The sequence below is a fragment of the Perca flavescens genome, chromosome 18 (assembly GCF_004354835.1).
Source record: "Perca flavescens isolate YP-PL-M2 chromosome 18, PFLA_1.0, whole genome shotgun sequence".
Taxonomy (NCBI): Eukaryota; Metazoa; Chordata; class Actinopteri; order Perciformes; family Percidae; genus Perca; species Perca flavescens.
Window position 1 is genome coordinate 27,531,668 of NC_041348.1, and position 23,389 is coordinate 27,555,056.

Genomic DNA, 23,389 nt, shown 5'->3' on the forward strand with positions numbered 1-23,389 from the left:
TGTGGGTTAAAATGAGTAAGTTGGTTACCAAATGAAGTTACGTGAAAAAGTTGACCCATTCATCCACCTCGTCCTCATCCTGAAGCAGACTTTGTAGTTCTTTATACAACGTCACAAAAATATAAGTTATTAGAGACTAAATGTCATGAAATGACGCACCAAAAGCTAAAAAAAAAAAAAAAAAAACAGTGCTGTGATAACAAGGAAAATGGAAATGGATGGAAAATTGTTATTCATACGCCATTTGGTGATACCAGGCTGGTTCTGGGGCTTTCTGTCGCATTACATGACCTTCATCAGCAGACATACTTGTTCAAATAAATTTTGGTTTTTCAATTCAATTCAACTTTATTTATACTGTCAAATCATAACAGGAGTTATCTCAGGACACTTTACGGATAGAGTAGGTCTAGACCACACTCTATGATTTACAAGGACCCAACAATTCCAGTGATTCCCCCAAGAGCATGCATACATTTTTTTCAACATTTATTTTAGACTCCACTTGCTGATGAAAATCATGAGATATGATCGAAAACTCCAGAACAGCTAGCAGCATGTTTCCCAGAGTGAACTTTCACTCTTGACTTTATTTCATATTTATTTAAATATTTCTCTATTACAAAAACATTTACTATATGTTACATTTCAAAAATAACCAAACTGTAAAACAACAAAAGAGCAGGCGCTGTACATTTTGATGCTTTTATGATCATTTTTATGATTTACAAGTTAATGATAATGTTGTCAGTCAGGAAACATGTTTCATGACTCAACATCATTCTGAAACTGTCGAGATTTGTAATTGAAAGAAACTAAACAAGCCTGACATTTTCAAACCCCTAATTTAACTTAGAAAAAAAACACGTTGTACACAACCTCTAAAAAAAAAGAGACCGCTGCGTCTGTAAACAACTGGAACATTTCCCAATATGTTTCGTAGACACTGAATAATAAATTAGGTCATGTCCCAGTACAGCTGTTCTAATTATTAAATAACTGATCAAAACCTTTGAATCATCAGAAAAAAAACAGCAGGAATACGTTCAACAAGTAAATAAAAGAACAATGAAAAAAAAAAAAACTACAATCTGTCACTGATAAAGATTACATCCAGCAGTTGCAATTAAAAAAGTTTCAAGTATTTCCCCTCAGTTATAGCCTGAGTTGTTCTTGACATGATAAAATAGAAAAATAGCAATTACAAATATAAATCAGGAAAAAATGAGCTTTAAGGAGTAGTTCACACAAAAACTATATAGACTGTATAGACAGTGGTACTCAACTCTCGCCTCGCTCTCTATGGTTTTCTTTATCAAATGGCTTTTAGGAGAGCGGAGCCCCGAAAAATTAAAACATTTCCGAACCAAAAAAACGGCAAAAAGAGGTTATAAAGTGTCGGAAAGACGTCCAGAAACATTTCCGTGCAGCGTTATCCAAGTGTCTTGTATCCATTTGTGGGCTCATGGAAATCCAAACAATTTTTGCTGAACTATTGCTAAACAATGCATTTCCCAGTCACAGAAATAATAAGAAATAATAATTCAAAAATGCTTTGTTTAGCAAAAATACATTAGCTGTGTTTGGATATCCATGAGCCCACAAATATACCAGACACTTGGATAATGCTGCACAGGAAGGAACGTTTTGTCGGATGTTTAATGACCTGTTTTTCCGTCTTTTTTTTTTTGGGACCACTGGGAGCTGGGAGGAAGTTAGTGCTGGAAACTATTTCTATTGTTTTTGGGTGAACTATTCCTTTATAGATACAAGGTTTCCCAGCTGGCGGTTGATGTTTTGAAACTTATGGGGACAAAATTAGAAAGTTTATCTTTAAGGCACTGAAAAAAAAAAAAAGGTCTGGGACCAACACTAGCACACATTGTAATGATCGTTGGGCTTCGGACACTGTGGTTTTGATCGACCAAACGGCCGCTCGCTGCTGCGGACACAAATTAACAAACTGGAATGTCTCGCGGATTACAAAATAACAACTTTGCTAAAATAAGTTACGAGAAAAGGCCTGAAGGCTTTACGTTTACCCAGTTTCTCACATTTTGCAACTCAGTCCTTCATATCTTCCATGTTGTGACCAGAAACACTGGAGCTTGAATTTCTGCACCAACTAGTGACATATAGAAAACAAAGGAGTCATGCCTGCTTTGCATTATAACAACAGAAGTAGAAAAATGCCTGTTGTTGGTACTTTGAATGTATTCACTTTTTTAGAATGACAAACAAAAGCTTCACGTCTGTCGCATCTGTAACCACACCCTAAAGTGATGTCACGTTGTACTGACACACCCCAAAGTACACTTCTACATCACTTTACACAACTGTAACCTATGGAGGTCAGCAAAAACAAGATTTTGTAGTTGCCATCTATTAAAAAAAAAACGAGGTATTGTTGTTCAAATTTCAAGTTGTTGGATATACTGCCATGTTTGCAATTTGTATGCTAAATAAGAGAACCTGGAGCAACTGAAAACCCTACTTGACCCATTTGGAATCAATAATCATAAAGGTGGAAAAATGCTAATAGTCGGACATTTAGGCAAGGCACTTAACTGCCAGCTCCTGAAACTTCTTGGAAGCAAATAAACTGTCACTCTAGATAATAATTCGGTGCTACATAAAATGTGTTCAGTTTGTGGAAACTTAAGCGTAAGAGCGTGGAGTTGGTGAGGGTATAGATTGAAACTCTTAGCTGTGGTTCTCAATTAACCTGGAGCACTTCCAGGCAGAATTTGAAGAACAGGTTCAGAGTTCATGAAAGAGTATTATTGAGCCTGCTGTTGAAGAAATGCCACAAAACCCGCAAATCAATCATTGTTTGATATCCTCGCTGGCCTTTGGAACACTTGAAACAGGATTAAACCCAGTTTAAAAACAGCAAATGTATACAGTATACTGTATTTTTTTTTTTATCATTCTTTAAAAAAAAAAACTTTTTGCAGGCTTTGTGTTTTTGTGATCCACCTTCTGATTCCGTTGTGAACTCTTGCTATAGCTCGTCCGTCACAGTTTGGTTGGCCTCCTTCTGCTCTTTCGGAGAGTACAGTGCGTTGAACTGGGCCTGATTCTCGCTTATTATCTTCTTGGCATGAGCGCTGATCATAGTCCTCAGACAGTTTAGTCTGACCAGCCCCGTCTGGCCCGCGGACGCCATCCAGGTATGGCAGCACATGTTCGGGTTGAAACGCACCTGAGGAGAGGAGGAAGACAATTTTACACAATAAAGGAAAATTAGGCAAAGTTAGACAAAGGATTAGGGCCACATGTGAAAAATGTATTTGAGTTCTGAGTTTGAAGTCAAAATTCTGAGAATAAAGTCAGAATTTTAACTTAAAAAAATTAAGAAGAAATAAAGTTTATTTTTTAAATAAAGTTTTTAATAAAGTCAGAATTCTGAGATTTTTTTCCCTGAGAGTTCTGACTTTAAACTCAGAACTCGTTACATTTTTTCACATGTGGCCCTAATCCTCTTCCGTAGCATCTGGTCACCAGAGGTCAGATCCAATATTTTCAACCTGGTTCGTATTCTCATAATTGTCAAGCTAACTTTGCGCCTGCCACCTTCTGTTATAGAGATTCTGCAAACTAAAAATCTGTTCCCCGTCAGAAAGAGCTGCCTGACGGCAAGGTAAAGCTGGGAAAATTGTTTTAATATAGCATGCACTTAAACTGACATTGATTGATTTTTTTTTAAGTGGGCCTTTTTTTTTGTGTGTAAAATGCCTTTAGCTGCTGCCCCGGTCCACAGCGGTACGTTGCTTAGTGTATGTGTAAGTATGTATATCTGTGAGGCCCTGTACAGACATTGAAAACAAATTTCCCCAGTGGACAAAAAAAGACTATGTATCTTTCTTTAAGCTGGTACTCTACTAGCTAACGGTAAAGAAACATTACCGGCTGCCAAGTGAAGTGTTAACTACCGTCACATGTAGTGATGCTTCTGTTGCCTGTAACGTCCGTTTCGGAGCACCAGAGTGCCATGCATGTATTTAAGTGGAACGGTGATGAGGCATTAAAATCTGCATTGTCATTCGTTCCGGGGAAATGCCGGTCAATTACAAACAGAGTTTTCAGTACCCAACTCTACGTAATACGCCTACCATAGATAGGTACCCCATATAACCCTGCTATATCCCTTTAAGCCTCAAGAACAAGGACAGGTATAACTCGGTGTCATCAGCGTAATATGTTTGTGGAAGATGTCGCATCGAGCCAACGCGTACAAGCTGAAGAGCAATGGAGTATTGATCCCTGAGGGACTCCACATATAATTTCAGCTTTGCTAGACTAATTTTACTTCTACTTGAGTTATTGTTATTATAAACTAATAATACTTTTATTCACGTCAGGGTTTTTTTTTGTCCACTCTCCCGTCCTCTGAATGACTCAGCTGTAGCTCTCAGTGAGTCCATCATCACTGCCACCTCCTTCCTTTCTTTACTGACACTCATTTATCCCTCTCTTCATCACTATAAATCCTCCTGGCGTGACTCTTCTTTTATTTATCTTTCTCTTCCCGAGTGTCTTTTCCTCTTACTAATCCATTTATCCCCTTCAGACAAAAAGCCAGTCAAGAAACCCAGCGGCGTTTTGTTTTGGAGATTGTCCCATGAAGTGACCGTCCATCATCTCAACCCACGGGGCACAGCGACACGCTCCACTCTGGCCCTCTTCAAATTAAACACATCAAATCCTCAAATGGCTGCTTTCCATTTCCCCCCACCCTCCCTCCTTCCACCGAGGGTGACATTTTTCTCATTTTACACATCATTACATTCAGCCCGTCTTTATAGCTGCCCATCAGAGGAGGAGAAAGAACAGGGAGGATGGAGGAGGCTCTTCTTCCCTATCTCACCTGCTTTCACTTTCATTCTAGTGTTAATCTTTCTCTGCCTTACGTTGTGTTGAAGCAGGAGTCTGATGATATCTGCACTCCTGTGTGTGTGTGTTTGTTTGTGTGGTCCAAAATTACATCTACAAGCCAAATTCTGCTAAAATATGCAAGTGGCTGGTAGATTTGCTTCACTCACCAGCCAAGTGTGTGTGTGTGTGTGTATGTGTGTGTGGATACCTTGTGTAGTGCAGCTATAGGCAACTCATCCAGGTTCAGCTTTCTCTTCAGCTCAGTGTCTTTCATGTGTTTCCACACAGCTTGCTTCTCGCTTCCTTTGAAGGTCCGCTGGAAGTCGGGAGGACAGGATTATTATGATGATGACGTGTACAGTATATGTGTGAGTTTAAAAAAAAAGGTTGCCAGGGGGAAAAAAATGACAGCTTAGTCCCCCAGCGAGAGGATTTGAACTTGAAATAAATGAAAAGAAACGCATCCTTATTCATTTGGGTTTTTTTGCCCCGCTGTACCGAACTCGCATCGAATAGACCGGGGTATGAACCGTGACTTCTGTGTACCATTACACCCCATATTTGAGATTTTGAGTCCAAATGCATTTCAACAGCTTTTCACCTGGATAAAAATTAACATAACATAAAAATTAACATATCGAGAAAGAATTACACAAAATGCCAAAAAAAAACAATAATTGCTTCCTAAACCTGGGCTGGGTATCAATTGTAATCTTTTTATAAAACACCTGACCGTACCCATGTTTTTGCATAAATAACAAAACCTTTTTTTACACAATGGCTTACTCCCCCCCCCCCCTCCATTTAGTAACCGATCACTGATGCTGGGTGTAGTCCGAAGGGGAACAGACATCAAACTTTAAACCAGAGAGGGAAGTTAAACACTGATTTTAAGCAGAAAGTAAACAAGGCTACAAATGTGAGCAGGCATCAATGCTTTGTGTGTATGCTTGTGAAACTACCCACCATATTAAAGTCTGTATGGAGGAGGCAGTATCTCTTCACAGCCTCTTTGTACGTCTGGAACCGCAGAGGGGGAACGCTATCATTTGTACCTCTTTCGCCACCTCCTCCATTTCTATTATCGTGTTCATTCCCTCCTTCAGATTCAGCATCCGGTCCTTCTGTCTCTCCTCCTTCCTTCTCTTCAACAGCGTGTCCGTCCTCCACTCCTCCCATCTCTTGATTCTCTTCTTCACTTGTATCACGAGCCAACAGAGTTGTAATGTAGACAGGCTGAAGACACAGTGTCACGGGAAACAAGGACTGTTAGCCAAGTCTTCAGACCCTTTTAACGAATACAGTAGTGCAACTTCTCTGAAAATCATTCGCTAAATTGTAAAATGAAGTTTTTTGGCAGCAAGATAACATCAAATTACAAACAAATATGAATAGTAAACTTACAAAACGTCTCTCTAACGTCCGTTTGAGGTATTGAGGAGTGAAGCATATCTTAGGTAACAGGGAGAAGATCACCTCACCAAAGCTGTCTGCTGTCACCACACTGTTCATCCAGTCAGTGTAAGACAAGGACTGCAGTGAAACAGAAAAAGATGATCAGCTTTAAAACATCAGGTATGTCCCTTTGTATGGCTGTTTTGTATGAGACTTTGCGGACATACAATGTAGAATAATTGTCTAGATTTTTACTAAGAATGACACTGTAACATATAAACTGAGTGAGATATATAAGATGTTTTTGAAGATGTATGCCTTCAGTAGGAACCAATGGGCTTGGGTCTAAGTGCCACAGACAAGGCAGGGAAGTCAGAAGTATCGAGAGGAGCTAATGCACACAAGGCTAGTTAGTTGGTATTTTCATGGGAGATTTGACAATAAGAAAAATACAAGCATTATCATTTTATGGTCTGGGTTAAAACTGGCTAAGGTGTCCTGGTACCATGTACATTTATAAACTACCTTATGGTCTAAAGTATGTGTTATGAATCCATCTTGTGCTCCATGGCTGATTTACAGGACGCCAATGGCGATGGAGATTACAGCACACTCACCCACACAGTGCCTGTTCGAGGAATTGCGAAGATGGCGCGCATGTTATGGTCAAAGTAATGCACTCCCTGTGAAGCATACCTAAAGAAAAAAAGAAAAAGAATCACGGTATGACACATTACAGATGTCCTTCTATAGCAGTCACTCTGCGGACATAAACAAAAACAGAGAAGGTGTCTCACGGTGCATAGGCGTTCTCCTGGGCCAAAAAGAGGCCAGGTGCATTCAGCGGCCAATAGATCTCATTGGTCAGATAGCGTTTCTGCACAGTGATGGGATCATGGAGCCTCCTCAGGTCCCATGTCTTCACATAGCGATCATCTCCGGCTGTCACCAACAAGTATCTGGGAGAAAAAGAGAAAGAGCTTGTTGTCGGTGTCCATTTCATATTGAAGACATGTTAGCAGTTGGCCGACCTAAACAGCATTTCAAAAATCCAACATTGGTATCTAGGAGTTCAAATTTTTATAAAGGTATAATGACTCAAATGAGTTGACCTATGTTATATATTTTGTTGAGCGCTGTGCTTACATTATCCCAAATGTTTCCAACAATGTTCAAACCCGGAGAAAACTCTCTCTCTCTTTTTTGGGCATTTTAGGCCTTTATTTATAGGACAGCTGAAGACATGAAAGGGGAGAGAGAGAGAGAGGGGGGAATGACATGCAGCAAAGGGCCGCAGGTTGGAGTCGAACCCGTGGCCACCGCGTCGAGGAGTAAACTTCTACTTCTACACTCCACCAGGCAAGCGACTCAGGGGCCCAAAATCTCTCATTTTATTTAAGGTAGCGTTTTGCTACATTCAAAACATATCTTTGATCTTCTTTTGTACATGAATTCCTTGTTGTTTATCGGCTGGTATACGCTATACGTCGATACAATGTATCTGGGATGAGCAAATATCGGCTCAACTGAATATGTGAATTTACTTGTAATGCAAGGCAGAACTGGAATGCATCATTCCCCTTACATTGATCGACTCTGACAGTGGTGTCTTCCATAAAATAAATGAAGACAGAGCAATCAATACAGACACATTTCATTGCAACAAAAATTGAATGTGGAGAGAAAAGGTGACAAACTGTTCGGGTAAGAAAAAGAGAAGAAAAGTAGAAGTGGAACAGAGAGAGAGATGGGGGGGGGGGGGTTATATCTCTTTCAACATTGCTGTGTAATTAAAAAGCAGTGATCCAGACAAGATATGTGTCCTCTCGAGTGTCTGCCAGGAGGGCGACTTTCTCTGGAGGATTAATCATCGTATTCACCTACGTGGTTCGACTTTAGGTTAATATCTTCTACATCTGCCTATACAAAAATTCCACTTAAATGTGTGAAGCACAAACACAGTAAATTATAAATAATGGAGAGAAGAACGTGGTTGCTCATCAAATTAGTCTTAGATCTGCCCAGAGATGAACATTAGTTACCTAGAGAGTATATAAGCTTCAGGCATGCAATGTGAATACAGTGCTATACAACTGTTTAGGAGGGGGCCAAATGGGCCCATTAGTACTTCTTTGTAACTGTTCCATCCAAGGGAGCCAATAAACAATAGTGCAAAAGCAGTGCAAGTGCTACAAAATAATATCAATTCATATTTTTTGAAATACATGAATAAAATGAGAATTTTACAAATTCTAAAATCATCTGGAGGAAAAATGAGAAAGTGTCCCCTTACATCAGGACTTGACAAATACAGTAATTGAATCAGAACTTTACTTGAAAGTTCATCTGTATATGGAAAATCTGACCAAATCTACTGGAGTTCATATTTAGAGGTAATATCTACATTAGTACTACAAATTGTCTTCCGGTATTGGTAAAAATGACAAAGTGCTAGTAAGTCACGTTGAAGCTGAATATATCAGGTCAGATATGATCTAAACTGATACTGCTGGCAGCTCTCAGCTTTGAATGTCCGGAGATAATATATGGAGATAATATAATGAATATTACAGAGATCTACTTAAAGTGGGCAGACCCTTCTTTGTGGAGTTTGCATACTGTATTCTCTAGGGGTGCACGATTCAGAAAATGTCACGATTCAATATCGATTTTTAGGCTCAAGATTCGATTCAAAAACAATTCTCGATTCAAAAAGCGATTCTCACGATGTATATGTAGTTACTTTTCCCATGTGATTGCAGTACACATACAATAAAAAAAAAAGAATAGATTTTTGGAATTCTATGAATCGATTTTGAATCGGTAGAGCTTGAATCGCGATTTGAATATTGATTTTTTTTGCACACCCCTAGTATTCTCCCTGTGTTAGTGTGGCATTTCTCCAGATTTTAGGCTTCCTCCCGCAGTCCAAGGACATACAGTTTAGGTTAATTGTTGACTCTAAATTGCCCGTCGACGTGAATGGTTGCCTGTCTCCCTGTGTCAGCCCTGTGATGGTATGCCGACCTGTTCAGAGTGTACCCCACCTGTCGCCCAATGTCAGCTGGGATCGGCTCCAGCCCTGCCAGAACAGGATAAGCGCTACAGATGACGGATGGATGGAACTACTTAAAAGTACAACTGAGGGTTGCTTTTATCTGACAGACTCATCACAAACAAGCAATCCTCACTAAACTTTTTAATTACACGACAGCCAACAGATTCAGTTTGTAGTTTGACTAACTCACAAAATGAACAGTGATACAATCTGAAAATGAGAGGCCTGCTAACAGCATCGATGCCCTCGGTTTTATGGGGCACAATTGGGGATGGAGAAGTTGTAATGACGGGACATTTTAGGTTTTAAAAGGGGTCATTGTTGCAATGGGGTGCTCTGGCTCAAACCTTGCTGAACTAATGCGTAAGATTAAAACTGATGCAGGAGAGCATCAGCCTTTTTATCAGTTTAAAGGCTGATGCTGACATCTCATATTTTGAGCTGATGGTCAATACGCATTTAAATTGTTTTTCTCAAAAAGTAGTATCCCAGCATTTCTCCTAGCATTGCGATCTCAGCAGGTTTCTAATAACTGACTTACACCAAAAGCCAAATGATAATATTTTTTTAGGTGGGTTGTCACCACCTTAAAAGATGATAATGCAGATTTATTTTTTCTTACTGCAAATATTACAGACTACAATACAATACTACAGGGGGAATACTCCCTAATATCAGAGGTAGATGACCAATATCCGATTTTTTAATAAAAAGCCAATATTGGCCCGGGGTATTGCTTTAGCCCTTGTCCCGACTTGCACAGTGTATCAGTGAATCCTTGTAGCGGACATAGGTGATGTAAATGACCTCTCCATCTTTCTCCTCATCTACACATCCATCAGCTGAGTAATGGAGCGGAGAAAAGCCTAAGAGGGATGAATATATGTCTTTTCGAAGGTTTAAGTGAAATGTTGAGCTATGACCTTTTATCCCACACTGAATATAGGCCAGTCAGTGTTCACCATAGCCAGTCATATACATGTAGAATTTAGGACGTACTCACATCTAGAGAATTGAACAAGAAGTTTATCCCCCTGTAGTTTGGGCTGTATTCTCTGAAGGAGTTATTCCTAGCAGGAAGTTATTTAGGGAAGATCTTACTCGAGGCCATCTAAGCTCAGAAGGCTGCAGGTTAGAGTTGGTGTTGACTACCAGAGAGATAAGTGAGGTCTCCGTATCTGAATGGTGCCAGCTTAGAAAGCCCGTGGCTGCTTGCCTGGCCTTGTACCCTACATTTTGAATTAGTGCCTGAATACACTGGTCCAAGGGCTTGTCTGCAAAACTTAAGCAGAGTTTTCAGCTTTCAAGATTTATTGTGCTACCTTTCGCTGCAAGTACCTTTTGCCTTTTACCCCCCCACCCCCTCCCCCAAACCCACACACCTTATAATTGGCTGTGCATAAAACTGCCAAACTCAAGTATTTGGAGGAAAAAAATGACAAAGATAAACAAGCAAACTGAAAATTCATTCTGCCTTCTGTGTTCCTTCCTAAGGCTTTCCATGATTCCCCCCCATGAAAACGTTTTAAAAGTTTTTTTGGAGACAATATATGCTCCTAATCCATTTAAAAAAAAAAAACATTAACCTAAAAAGTTAAAGATTAACATGGTCATATAACATTATATAACATACACTTGCCATTACTCTCATAAGCATGCAATATCCATCAATCCAAATTCTATATCATGGAGTGACAAGGTGAGTAGTAGTAGATAAATGATCCTGATGTCACAATATTTTATCTGCAGACTGAGTAAAGATTGTAGATCAGGGGTCATCAACTACACTTTTCCAAGGGCCAGAATTTCTCTAAGCAGACCCTCCAGGGGCCGGACTTTCAATGAAATAAAATAAAATGTATTTATACCTAATACGCTTATTCTTGTTTGATATTTTCACTTTCTTACTAAATCAATGCTACATTTTTTACATGCATTAGTTTGAGCAAACTCCTAAAAAACATGGAAACTCCATAATGATAACTGGCTCTTTAACTAGAAAATGATCGCAGATTAGGAGACAGTTCACTGAGGAGTGATGGTTAAAGTCTGTGATTACAGAAACGTTGTTGTAGTATGCAGTGTTCTGATTGGTGAAAAATCTTTGCGGAAATAAAAGTCCTGTTGTCAGGTAAAAATGTCACTGTCAAAAGAGCCTGACGCAAAAGTTGTGAAAAACAACAGCTTTAATGATACGTGGCTACGCATTTGTCCTGTATGCCTCATTTACAATAAGACAATGCTGTTGCAAAAGAATACAACCAGCATCATCATAAAGAATGAAGAACGGGAACATGATGATGGTGTAATTCACGTGCATATTAAGTAGCTACATGCACATGGGGGGGTTACATTCTCCCAGTGGAATGTTACCTGCTCTGAATGCTCGAAATGCTTAATACCAGAACGCATTTACTTCTCCACATCTTCTGAATTCATTATTATTCTGTGTAATGCGAGTCCTTCTTGCGACTGCTTTGCACATGAATGCATGTGTAAAATTTAGGGCTGTAACGATATGCAATATGAAACCGAAATCGGGACACTCAGCTCCACGAACCTGTGTCAATGCTACCACATCTTTAAATTATTATTAGTATTAGACGTTTTGGTGTCTTATCTCCTTTTTCTCGGGTAAATTTAGCTAACTGTAAAGACGGGTGACATGATGTAAATGCAGCATCAGCATACAGATGAGGTTCAGATGTGTCCGTGTCTACCTGGAGGCGGGACAGAAGGCCAGGGCCCGGACGGCGTGGTCGTGAGCCAGGAGGCATCGATAGGGCAGCAGGCTGAGTGACTCGCCTGGCTCTCGCACCCGCAACAGCGAAGACTTGGTGGTCAGATCCCAAAGACCTACTACACCTGGAGAGAAAGAGAGAGAGAGAGAGAGAGAGAGAGAGAGAGAGAGAGAGAGAGAGAGAGAGAAGAGAGAGAGAGAGAGAGAGAGAGAGAGAGAGAGAGAGAGAATGTTAACACACAAGACTACACAATTTGTTTCTTTTAACTTGCAAAAGGACACAAATAAGGATGAATCATCTGGAAAATAATGTAAAACAACAAGTTAATGGAGTAGGTAAGTGTTATTTGTAGGAAAGATAACAGGTTTTCATCAGTGACAAGAGTAAAGATGCATACAGATGACCTGGGGCGATTTACACTCTGCATGTTTGTTCTTTCAAACACTGAAACCAATTTATCAGGAAACCTCTCCAAGAAATCAATTCATACCATCATAAAATCCAATAGCCATTATATTGTGTGGTTTTTGAGGCAACCAATCCATAGACAGGACTTGTCCACTCATCTGATGGCGAGGGGCTTTGAAGGAGCCCAGCTTCAGTGTTAACACGCCCCGTGCCTGCACAAAGCAAGAGGGAGGAACAGACAAATGTCACTGCAGCAACGACGTAAACAGCAGGGTCGGATATTTTCCAGTTGTTCACTGTCATATACAGCGTGTATTTCATAACCTAATGTGTAGGCGGGCAAAATTTGACAGAGTAAACAGAGAAAGGGACACACAAACAATTTTGTAGGAGCTTACCTGGTATATCGGCAACTGGTCGCTGGCTTTTCCTACAGAGAGGAACATAAATCACACTTGGTAAGTGTTTAATGGTGATAATTAAAACTAAGCATAGGATGCAAAGAGAATAACAATGAGCATTTTAAAGGAGGACAAAAAGTGGAACATTTGTGTAGCGGTCATTTGTCCACAAGTTTAGTTTTACCTCCACTGCTGCAAACAACATCAGTTTTATGTAATGACATCTCAAGAGTAGCATGAGAGCAATGAAGACCAGAGGCTCACCTCTACACGGTCATACTTGGCATCAGTCTTAGCTCACCCATACACTTTCACTGTTAAATTGAATGCAGTATAGAGGTGTCTTTGTCATCATGTATTTTTGCTATGTTTGTTTGTTTTGTCAATGTATCACTTTCAACTACTTTTCTACACCCCTGCACCACCTAGGCTATGCAAAAGGAAGCCACCCTTTTTGTCTGTGTCTCATTCGGTTGTTACATGTCAGTTAGCTGACGCTTTTATCCAAAGCGACTTACAATTGCTACCTACGTCAGAGGCCGCATGCTCTGGAGCAACTATGGGTTAAGTGTCTTGCTCAGGGACACATTGGTTGATGCATCGCAGTGGGAACTGAACCCAGATCTCCCACACCAAAGGCATGTGTCACATCCACTGCGCCATCACCACACCGACATGGTATGTTTTCATACAAAAAGGAGGTTTACACACATTATCAGAGCTGAATATTTGATGACTGCGGTGTTATATTTTATGTCGTCTTGATTTTGGTGTTTCCAGTGCTCATTTACATTTAAAAAGGGGTTATTAATCTGGTTCTTCAAGTTACTTGTAGCACAGCATAGTCAACTTTATTCAAATAATAATAAACGAATAAAACGTAATTTTCCACAAAATAGTGGGTAGTGAAAATGCTGAGTGGTTGGTAGCTTTGCAAAACCACTAGCTGCAGTGGTTAATGTCATGCCCCGTTTGTCAGCCTCAGATGTACTTCGGGTCGGGCTATGCTCCAACTACTTTGTACGACGTGCTGTCGTGAAACCAGTGAAAAGCTTTTACAGGTGTTATAAACGACCACACTGGAAAGAGGAGTGGAAAGCGGGCTGTGATAGAAACGGGGGAAGACACGATATTGTTTAAATGTGTGTTCATATTGTTGCACTTGTTGTGCCAGAAATACAAGGTAGAAAGGGAAGTTCAAACCCTGGCTCCTAGCCCACCTCCACACAGTGTGGAGTGGGTGTGAAAAGTTACAGAAATGGTCGACAGAGTCCCTAGGGAATCCGACATCAGAAAGATGTGGGGGGTGGGGGTTTCCACATCAACCATCCGACAAGCACTTCTGACAGAGTATACTGGCAGCTTTAGGCCCAGCTGTGCCCGGAAAGGAGAGGTAACATGAGCATGCTAACATTCTAACGATTAGTAGTAGGCTATGCAAAGTTTTGCATGTTTAAGTGTGTTGCACTTATAACCACATCCATCATTGGTTAGACTGCATTACTTGACCACCAAGCTATAATAAAGCGTTGCACAACAGTGCAATATGTAGAGTAGGGTGTGGTAGAGCATGCAGCAGCCACTACATGAAAGAACAAGTAGGATTAATAATCTGGCTGTAGTTACACTTTCGCATGCTTAAATTCAAAATGGTAACATGCTAATGTTACAGCATGTTAAGATAATACAATCATTCGTTTTAGAGGTATCCTAGTCTATATACAAGATGTTCCACTTCCGGGATTGCTCCGGTGCCGCTGAAAATTCCGCTCGATGTCCCTCATTTAGGCCGGATGTCCGTTACCTTCCGCTTTCTTTGTGTTGGCATTTTAAACTCCGGTGGATTTCTGAGGACTATGGTTAACTGCTCCTCAGATCTCTGCACGGTAAATCCAGACAGCAATGCACAGACTGAAATCGCCATCTCTAGACCCCCTCCCCTAGATGTGGCCAAAAACTGCTGGATGTTAAGCACCACTTTAGAAGTAATTCTGCCGTGCCTGCCTTGACAATCACGGTTGTGTTTAAAAGATGTAAAATCCAATAACAAAAAGAAGGTGTCAGACGGTTCCCCATCATTAGTTTCCTCTCCTCCTCCAGTTTAGTGAGATTTCAGATCAATACAGTGTCCTCCTCACTCTTCAGCACCTTCCATCAACTCACCTCAGCCTCAGAAAAAGACACACTCATACTTTTATTAAATCAAGTCCTAATCTTTTATCACAACGGGATCACAAGCCTAAGCTGCAGGTCTGAAACTGCTCACGAGTCAACACAAGTTACTAGAGTGACTGCAGAATTAATATTGTGTCAATACATATTTTTGACAACCTCTCTCCTTCTCAGACATAAATCCCTCTCTTCTTTTCTTCTCAGTTACAAACATACTTGCATTTACTTCCCATGAAATGACACAATAAAGAAGTTGTGCCAACATTGTTGTCCATCATTTTCCATTTTTTAACATGCAGCAGCAACCATATTGTATTGTATATTGTCAATAGACCATTGATTTAAAAAAAAAAAAAAAAGTTACAAAACCGCAGTGTAAAAATACTCTTGTTACAAGTAAAAGCCTTGCATAAAAGTACAAACGTCTCAGCATAAAAATATACTTAAAGTACCAAAAGTAAAAGTACTCAGTTTTGCATAACTGCCCATTCCAGAATAATATACATTATATTATTGGATTATAATTATTGATGCATTAATGTGTGACTGCCAGTCCTACCTCTACAGTGCTGTGGAGTAAGGTCTGGCTACACCACACATACAGTACATTCCAGGATAGGAGAAAAGAAATAATCATCTTGGGCGGCGCTAAGCTCCAGACTGACGCAGAGACAATGGTTCTGCAAAAGAGGCGGATGTTCCGGCGATTATCCTGGAAATGAATGTCGTTGATCCACACTAATGTGTAAGTATAACTAATGTTGCAGGTGGGAAAGGTGGAGCTAATTTTTCATTATTTTACATACTGCTGGGTATCTTAAGCTATAATATTACATCATGATTTATGAATTGATTGTATTTTTGTAATAACAATAATCCAGAACTAAAGATATTAAATAAATGCAGTGCAGTAAAAAGTATAAAAAAGTATAAAATATGATGTATAAAGTAGCGTAAAACGAAAATACTCAAGTACAAGAACCTCAAAATTTCCACCACTGAAAACAAAAATAAACAATAACAATAGTGTAAGTCGTTAAGCAGAGATGTGTACATTACCACAGCTCCAGAACCAGGCCCTGTAAGAAATGTAATGACGAGTATTTGCTCAGTGTGGTGTAACTGATGATGGTAATTAGCCTGCATTACACAGGATTTTTTTGTGTTAAAGTGGCAATAAATGAACCTTAATACAGCTAATGTTACCGTCATATTAGTCTCGCATTGCCAGACCCTCCTCCGCACAGCATTCCGGGATGGGAGACAAAACAGGCTCTGGTTTATTGGCCTTTCTTTTAACCAAAACTTGGCGCTACGCCTCGGACGCAATGACGGTGCCGCTGCAACATAGCCTCGAGAAGGAACTTCTTTTGGTGGAATATGTGTAGGTTCATTGGTTGTTTTAGTCGTGCAACAGAAAACTCATTGGACAGATAGCTAGCTGTCTGGATTTATCAGACAGTTAACCATAGTCCTCAGAAATCTACAGGAGTTTAAAATCACAACACAAAGAAAGCAGAAGGTAATGGAAATAACTGCCGAAAAGAGGTACATCCGGCGGAATTTCCGGCAGCACCGGAGCAATCTCGGAAGTGGAACGTTGTGGATAGAGACTACCCTCATATAAAACTATTCCCGGTTTTTTTTAGGCGGCCTAAAGCCTTTATACCTTTTTGCTCCTCCACCTCCTCTCCTGACCAATCCCAAATGAGCCCTTGATGATTGACAGAGTAGGAATACAAGAAGTGTCAGCTACTAGACCTAAAATTCATAGATTCCAACACTAACAACAGGCTCGGTGATGCATCTTCTTTGTCATTTCAATTATAGATCCTTGTCTGATGGAGAGAGACGGCGTTGTAAATTATGTGCGTTCACTACGCAGTCTCCCATTCTCCCTTTTGTTCCCCCTTCCTCCTCCAATTCTGCAGCTTTAACCGCCTCCTCTTCTCATTCACTTCCTCATTCATACTGGTCACCAGACAGACAAAAGCCATTTAAAATGATCACACACACACACACACACACACACACACACACACACACACACACACACACACACACACACACACACACACACACACACACACACACACACACACACACACACACACACACACACACACACACACACACACACACACACACACACACACACACACACAGGTCAGGCCAATCATATCGTGTATAGAGTCGGCGGGCGGGCTTAACATGACGATGAGAGAGTTGCGACGGTTCCGCGTGAATTCCCTGCTACTTGAAAACAAAGAAGATGGCTGATGCTGGCGAACAGCGGTCTTTCGAATCGGCTTTAGCCGCGACTCTGGAAGTCTTGGAGTTCAGCTTTTCTTTGAGAAAAGAACAAAGAACGGCACTGAAGTCATTCTTAAAAAAGTACGATGTGTTCGGAGTTTTGCCGACCGGATACGGCAAAAGTTTAATCTATCAACTAGCGTTGCTCCGGTTGGTTGTAGCGCTATCCTATTACGTGCAGAGGGAATTTGAAAGACAACCGTTTAGCCCGCCCCTCGGATTGAGCCCTGCCAATGGTGAGTTCACACACCCAACATCTGGATGTGGGTCTGGCTTATCAGGCTAGTAAAATACATAATCTGCATTCAGTTAGTGCTCCTCGTGTCTAAAAGAAGCTAGAAGCTATACGGCAATTCAGTGGTCATTTTTCAACTGGTAAAATGTACCTTTGCCGTCTCCATCCCTCCCCCGCCTCTCTGGGGTCAGTTCAAAATTAATTTCCTGTCTGACCTCGAAGAACAGTCGAGCTGATGAAGGCTATTTTTCTGCCCGCAAAATAAACTCCAGGTCAGCAGCTCAAAATGACACGTGACTGCAGAGTTATTTGTTGAAAGCCTCCAGAAATACATCCTACCTGCAATCACCAAATTAGTTTTGTGAATTCTTTTTTTCCAGGTAATGTGCTTCTACTCTTACACCATTTTGTTTATTTTAACCTTACATACAGTCTTTGGTTTTAACAGTGAATCCTTGGATTCATTTTTGTTTATGTATTATCTATCATTCAAGTCTGCATTTTAGTCTAGCATGTCAACATTTGCTAATTATCACAAAAACAAAGCTTGCAAGAAATTAGTCCAAGTTTGAAGTTCAAGTCTGTCTCTGCAGTCATCTCTGTGTGTGTTTAGGAGACGGCATCTTCAAATGTGAGTGCTCTGCAACCTTTCTATCCAATACAAATACGCAATGTTTGGAAGCAGGGGGCTGATGGAGTAGCTCTTTGGAAGCTGGACCGAATGAACCATGGCTACAAAATAAAAGGGAAACCAGGGGCCATGAAGCAATGGGGTAAAGGAGAAAAAAAAAAGAATGGAAATGTCAGGTTTTATATGGCTTTTTATGCCCATACTGGACTGGAATTATTTCTTCATTGTAAAACCAAGTCAAGTGTAATATAGTGGAGTCTGTTGTTACCCATGAATGACTCTGCATAAGCTCCTCTATGATGGTTCCCTTAAATCACAGTAAAGGAAGTCGTGTGTTTGCCTATACTGACAGTGTCATACACTGAATTATGGGCGAATAAGGGAGTTGATGTTAAAAGGTGCACTATGAGTTCCTGCATGGTCACTTCTGTTGACGTTCCAAGTGAATTCCAAACAAAACAGAGCAAGCTCGCCCCTCCCCCCATGTTTCCGTAACTATCATGATCAACTGACTAACTGTCACTAAACCCCACCCCCAACCATCTTGTCGGTTATTGGCTGAAATGGTTTGTTGTATTTTGGTGCACAGCCTGTGCCTCTAGTGTTTGTTTGACGTTTACGACCCCTGTGTTGTCTCCTGAGACCGGGATGGTGTATTCAGGGGGCAGGCAGCTAGCTGATCAAGGAGAGATGTCTACGATTTGAGACAAAAATGAAATTGCGCTGAAACCATGCTTTAATTTTTGATCAAAGTAAATACAAATCGCCAAATTATAAGGTATATTTCAAGGAATATCAGCATTTCTTACTGAAAATGTCATTATCACCCTACATGCACAAATATCAGCCAACCCTTGCGAGACGTGTGCTTTACTGAAATGCTATGATCTTAGACTGGTGCAGTCTTTAATCAGATTAGCCTGTACCGCTGGGCAGACAGATAAACACACACACACCCGCACGCACACACTCAGACATAACCAGGTTTCTGTGTATGATGGATGTGGCAGATAAACTCGCCATTAATCTCATTCATACAGTCTATCAGCAGAGCTCCAGAGGCAGCAGACACAGTGATCTGAATGGACTGGGCCAATGGCTGCAGCATCTATAATGTCAGAATATACTCACATTCCTGAAGAGCATTATGTGTGTGTGTTTTTAAGTCTTTCAGTCACCTGCTAAAGTTTCACAGCTTGACAGACCCCCCGAGCACAGACAAACAAGGAGACTTGGGGTCTCCATGGATACGGTCATTATATGGAATACGAGATTTGGTCCAGTTAATGAAGTCCATGTCTGATATGATGGATATGGTGCTGTGTGACTGATTGCGTACTTAAATCGGGCTGTGTATGAACGCCTGTAGTCTGAAATGTGACTGGAGCTTAAACAATTAGCGATTACAAAAAGCGATAAGTCGGACCACAGAAAATTATTTAGCGACTACTTTGTTTAAGTCATTTTTGTCTATCACAAATGCCAACTATTCATTGGTTCCAGCTTCTCTGTTGTGAGGATTTGCTGCTTTCCTCTGTTCTATATCAAAGCAAAAGTTTTTGGATGTTGGTCGGACATAACGAGCAATTTGAGGACGTCTTCCTGGGTTTTTAGGAAGTTGTGATGACCATTTGTTACACTATTTACAGACATATAACGTTTTATTTCTGACATTATATTTTACAATCGACATCTTCAAAATCCTTAGTTCCTGCTGGTTTTGACTCTTCTTTCCACCTCTCACTGGCTAAATTTGAGATAACTGCTCACTGGATATGAAATGTGTTTGACTACAGTTTCGTGGCAACGCCAAATGTCTGAGCCAACAAACGGATCCACATTACACAGAATCACTCGCAAGGGTGCACGGTGCTTCTAAGTCACCATGGCGCCTGCTAAAAGCACCTATTCTCAGACTCTATTCTGACCTTCTAGTGGACAGAATATGAATGGGAACTCTGAGGGAAACTCTTCTAAGACAGTGATAGAAGGATGTGTCTCTGAGCGGATACAGAAACATTAAAAAGGTTTAAAAAAGAAGGAAAAAAAAATGTAAGTAAACAGATCAACAATCCATCCTTATTTGTTACTTACAATTTTGTTTGCATCACGTTAAATGTGTCATTTTCTGTTGTGGTGTGTGAAGAAATAGAGTAAGGGAGGTGTGGAACACACTGCAGTAAAGCTAATGTCGAAATGAGTGGTTGGCTGGGGTTTAGCGATATGTGAACAAATCCATAGTCCAGCTGTTCATTTTTACAATGCCGCCATGATCCAAAAAGCACCAATAAACACAATGCTTCACTGCAGTCCTGTACAGCAGGAATCAGGTATACAATATGTTGACTTCAGGGTTTGGAAAAGGCAACACTGCCCTCTACTGAACACAGGACGCACCTTTTTTTTTTTTTTTTTTTAGTGTGTTTGAACCTGGTCATTTTTACAGATGAGGAAAACTGTGATACCCCCTACTGTATGTCACTGTTACAATACAAGTAATTGAATCGTTTGAAACAAAAATGAAATTTCACAGTCTTACCAGAGTTAGCTTGCTTCCTGTTGGAGTGCAGAGCATCTGGGTGGGGCAGGCTGTAAATGGTGACCACCCCAGTGGAGGTGGCAACTGCCAGAAGACCCAGTCTGGGCAGGAACGGAGCCTTTGGGCGTAGGGGATTTTAAAGGTTTTAATATTGTGTATTTAATGTATTGACACAGAATTCCAGACCAAATGTGTGAGCACTGGCTTTCATAAATCTCATGCTGGCGGATCACCTTTCTGCCACAGCTGGGAAGCTCCCAGCCTCCAGCGGGACACCACTTCAGTTGCCAGATGAAGCCTTTGTCCTGGGCCAAGCCATAGGCCAAGGCTGGCTGGGTGTCCGGTCTGCAGAGGCAGAGGGGAATAAAAGAGACAACATTTCAATATATCATACAAAACTAGAATGGCACCAGGGAGCAGCACAGAGCTCCGCCAAGGCCAATGGTGCATTCAAATGCTCCTCGGATGGTCCCCTTTCCTTAGTTGAGAAGTCGTTCTTCAGACTTTGGTGTGTTCATGACCTTTAGGTCGTAACGTGGAAATAACATGGATGCTACAGAGAACATGCGTTGTGTTTTATTGATCAGACTGTTGAAACAACACTTTGATGACAATTTCCAATATTGCAAAGACAAACTAGTGCAAAGGAAATGGATCAGGTGAGTTCTAAAATATGATGGGGAATTCATTTGTTACGATTATTCAGACGCCACGTAAATGCAGCACAAATGACTTATCTCGCAATGACTATGTTTACATGCACATAACATTCCAGTTTTTGCTCTTATTCCGAAAAAGACGATATTCCGACTAAGCCGTTTACATGGCTAATGAAAGTGAATATTCCACTATTCTTCCCGTTTACATGTAGCCGTGCAAAATAAGATTTTTTCAAAGTTTACCAGCGGCGGCGGACTTGTTGGACCGTGTGAACACAGCGTCCCTATTTCATTCCTTCAACCAGCTTCTTGAAAAGGTCAGCGTCGCGATGCGTGCGCATATCCAAAAACCTGTTGATCCAAATCTTTGATAATGTTTAAAAGTAGCTGTGTTTCTCCTTCTTATCGGGTCTGCAGCCTTGCAAACTGTTGGCTGGTTGGTTTGTGTACAGCAACCATAGCAACGCACAAAGCTGACCATAAGCCTGAGGTAAAAACCCCGCTGGAGACGCATATTCCTTATGTGCTGTATACATGTCCAAAGAACGCCTCTAAATCCAGAATAATACCAGAATATCCCACGTCTTAATCGGAAAATACTATATTCGGACAAAGGCCTTATTCGGAATATCCAACCGGAATATGCCGTTTACATGACCTGTATCAAATTCGGAATGTTGTCATATTCGGAATAATAGTGGAATATTAGTAAACGTATTGATTGTTAACGAAAGTGAAAAGTAATTTGTGTGTACGACCAGGGATCTGCTCCAAAAATATAATGGGTTCTTCCTTGGCCCAAGCAACACCCTTTCACCACGTTTAATAAAAATGGGGCCAGTAGTTTCCTGTAATCCTGCTGACAGACAAACAAAAAGACGCAGAGCCAAAAACATATTCTTAGCAGATGGCACAATAATGGGTTGATTAGGGATTTGATAAAAAAATAGCTCTGGATACCTCAAAATAAACTCCCGACTATCATGTTGCCAAATCTACACAAATGCATCAGTCGACACATTTAAGGTATAGACGCTTCTAATCCCAAAAATATCACCATCAGCCATAAAAAAAAACGAAGTGCCCACTTCTGCTGTACCTGGTGTCGTACTCCAGCGTGCCCAAGTCCCACAGCTGAATGAGTCCAGATCCGGAGTACATCTTGTTGACATAGTGCTGGTCGTCCATCCCTCGATGGCAGGACAGAGCGAGGTACTGGGATGCCGGAGCACCGTCAGGTGTAGGACACCACTCCATGGCCCAGACCGGCCCACCGGCATACAGCAACATGTCCCAGCGATCCGGGTGAGAAGGCACTGCCGTGAACCTGGTCAGTTACAGCAACAGAAAGGCTTTTAAAAACTTGTCCAAATGGGAGGATTTTGCTTTAATAAAATACCAAATGGGATGTTTGAAATGTCCCTAAACTAACACCAAAACACTGTTTTACTTTATTTCAGATATCCCCCTTAAAAAAAAAAAAAAAAAAAAAAAATCTAGATCACATTTTTAAATCAATGCTTTTAGCACAGTACACACCAGTGCTAGCAGAACAGCCTGCGCTGAAAGCCAAAACAGAACCTAAATCAGGGGTGTCAGGGAGCTCAATTACAAAAGACGGATGCATCAATGAAACTATACAAATGTTATCATTCTCTGGCGTCTGAGAGGGGACTGAAGTGGTGGGTGGTGGTGGCACAGTGGATACGACATATGCCTTTGGTGTGGGAGACCTGGGTTCAATTCCCACTGTGATACATCAACCAGTGTGTCCCTGAGCAAGACACTTAACCCCTAGTTGCTCCAGAGATGTGTGACCTCTGACATATATAGCAATTGTAAGTCACTTTGGATAAAAGTGTCAGCTGAATGACATGTAATGTAAAAGTGACAAATGATGAAATAATACTTACATATCTACAACATTAAGGAGTCATTTAGTGTGGAACTAAATCTTCC

General features: G+C 40.8%; 1 protein-coding gene across 3 annotated transcripts in view; it reads right to left on the bottom strand.

Moving 5' to 3' along the window:
• Positions 1–693: 693 nt before the first annotated feature.
• gtf3c2 (general transcription factor IIIC, polypeptide 2, beta) overlaps positions 694–23,389 on the bottom strand; it is a 30,753-nt gene continuing 8,057 nt past the window's right edge. For all 3 annotated transcript variants that reach the window (XM_028605069.1, XM_028605068.1, XM_028605070.1), the window contains exons 9-20: positions 22,530–22,757; positions 21,005–21,116; positions 20,772–20,889; positions 12,879–12,910; positions 12,563–12,692; positions 12,052–12,196; positions 7,071–7,232; positions 6,891–6,969; positions 6,283–6,411; positions 5,845–6,114; positions 5,087–5,194; positions 694–3,205 (exon numbers count right to left, since the gene is read on the bottom strand). In XM_028605069.1, coding sequence (XP_028460870.1) covers positions 3,005–3,205; positions 5,087–5,194; positions 5,845–6,114; positions 6,283–6,411; positions 6,891–6,969; positions 7,071–7,232; positions 12,052–12,196; positions 12,563–12,692; positions 12,879–12,910; positions 20,772–20,889; positions 21,005–21,116; positions 22,530–22,757 — 1,714 coding nt within the window. In that variant the 3' untranslated portion in view covers positions 694–3,004. The remainder of the gene's footprint in view (positions 3,206–5,086; positions 5,195–5,844; positions 6,115–6,282; positions 6,412–6,890; positions 6,970–7,070; positions 7,233–12,051; positions 12,197–12,562; positions 12,693–12,878; positions 12,911–20,771; positions 20,890–21,004; positions 21,117–22,529; positions 22,758–23,389) is intronic.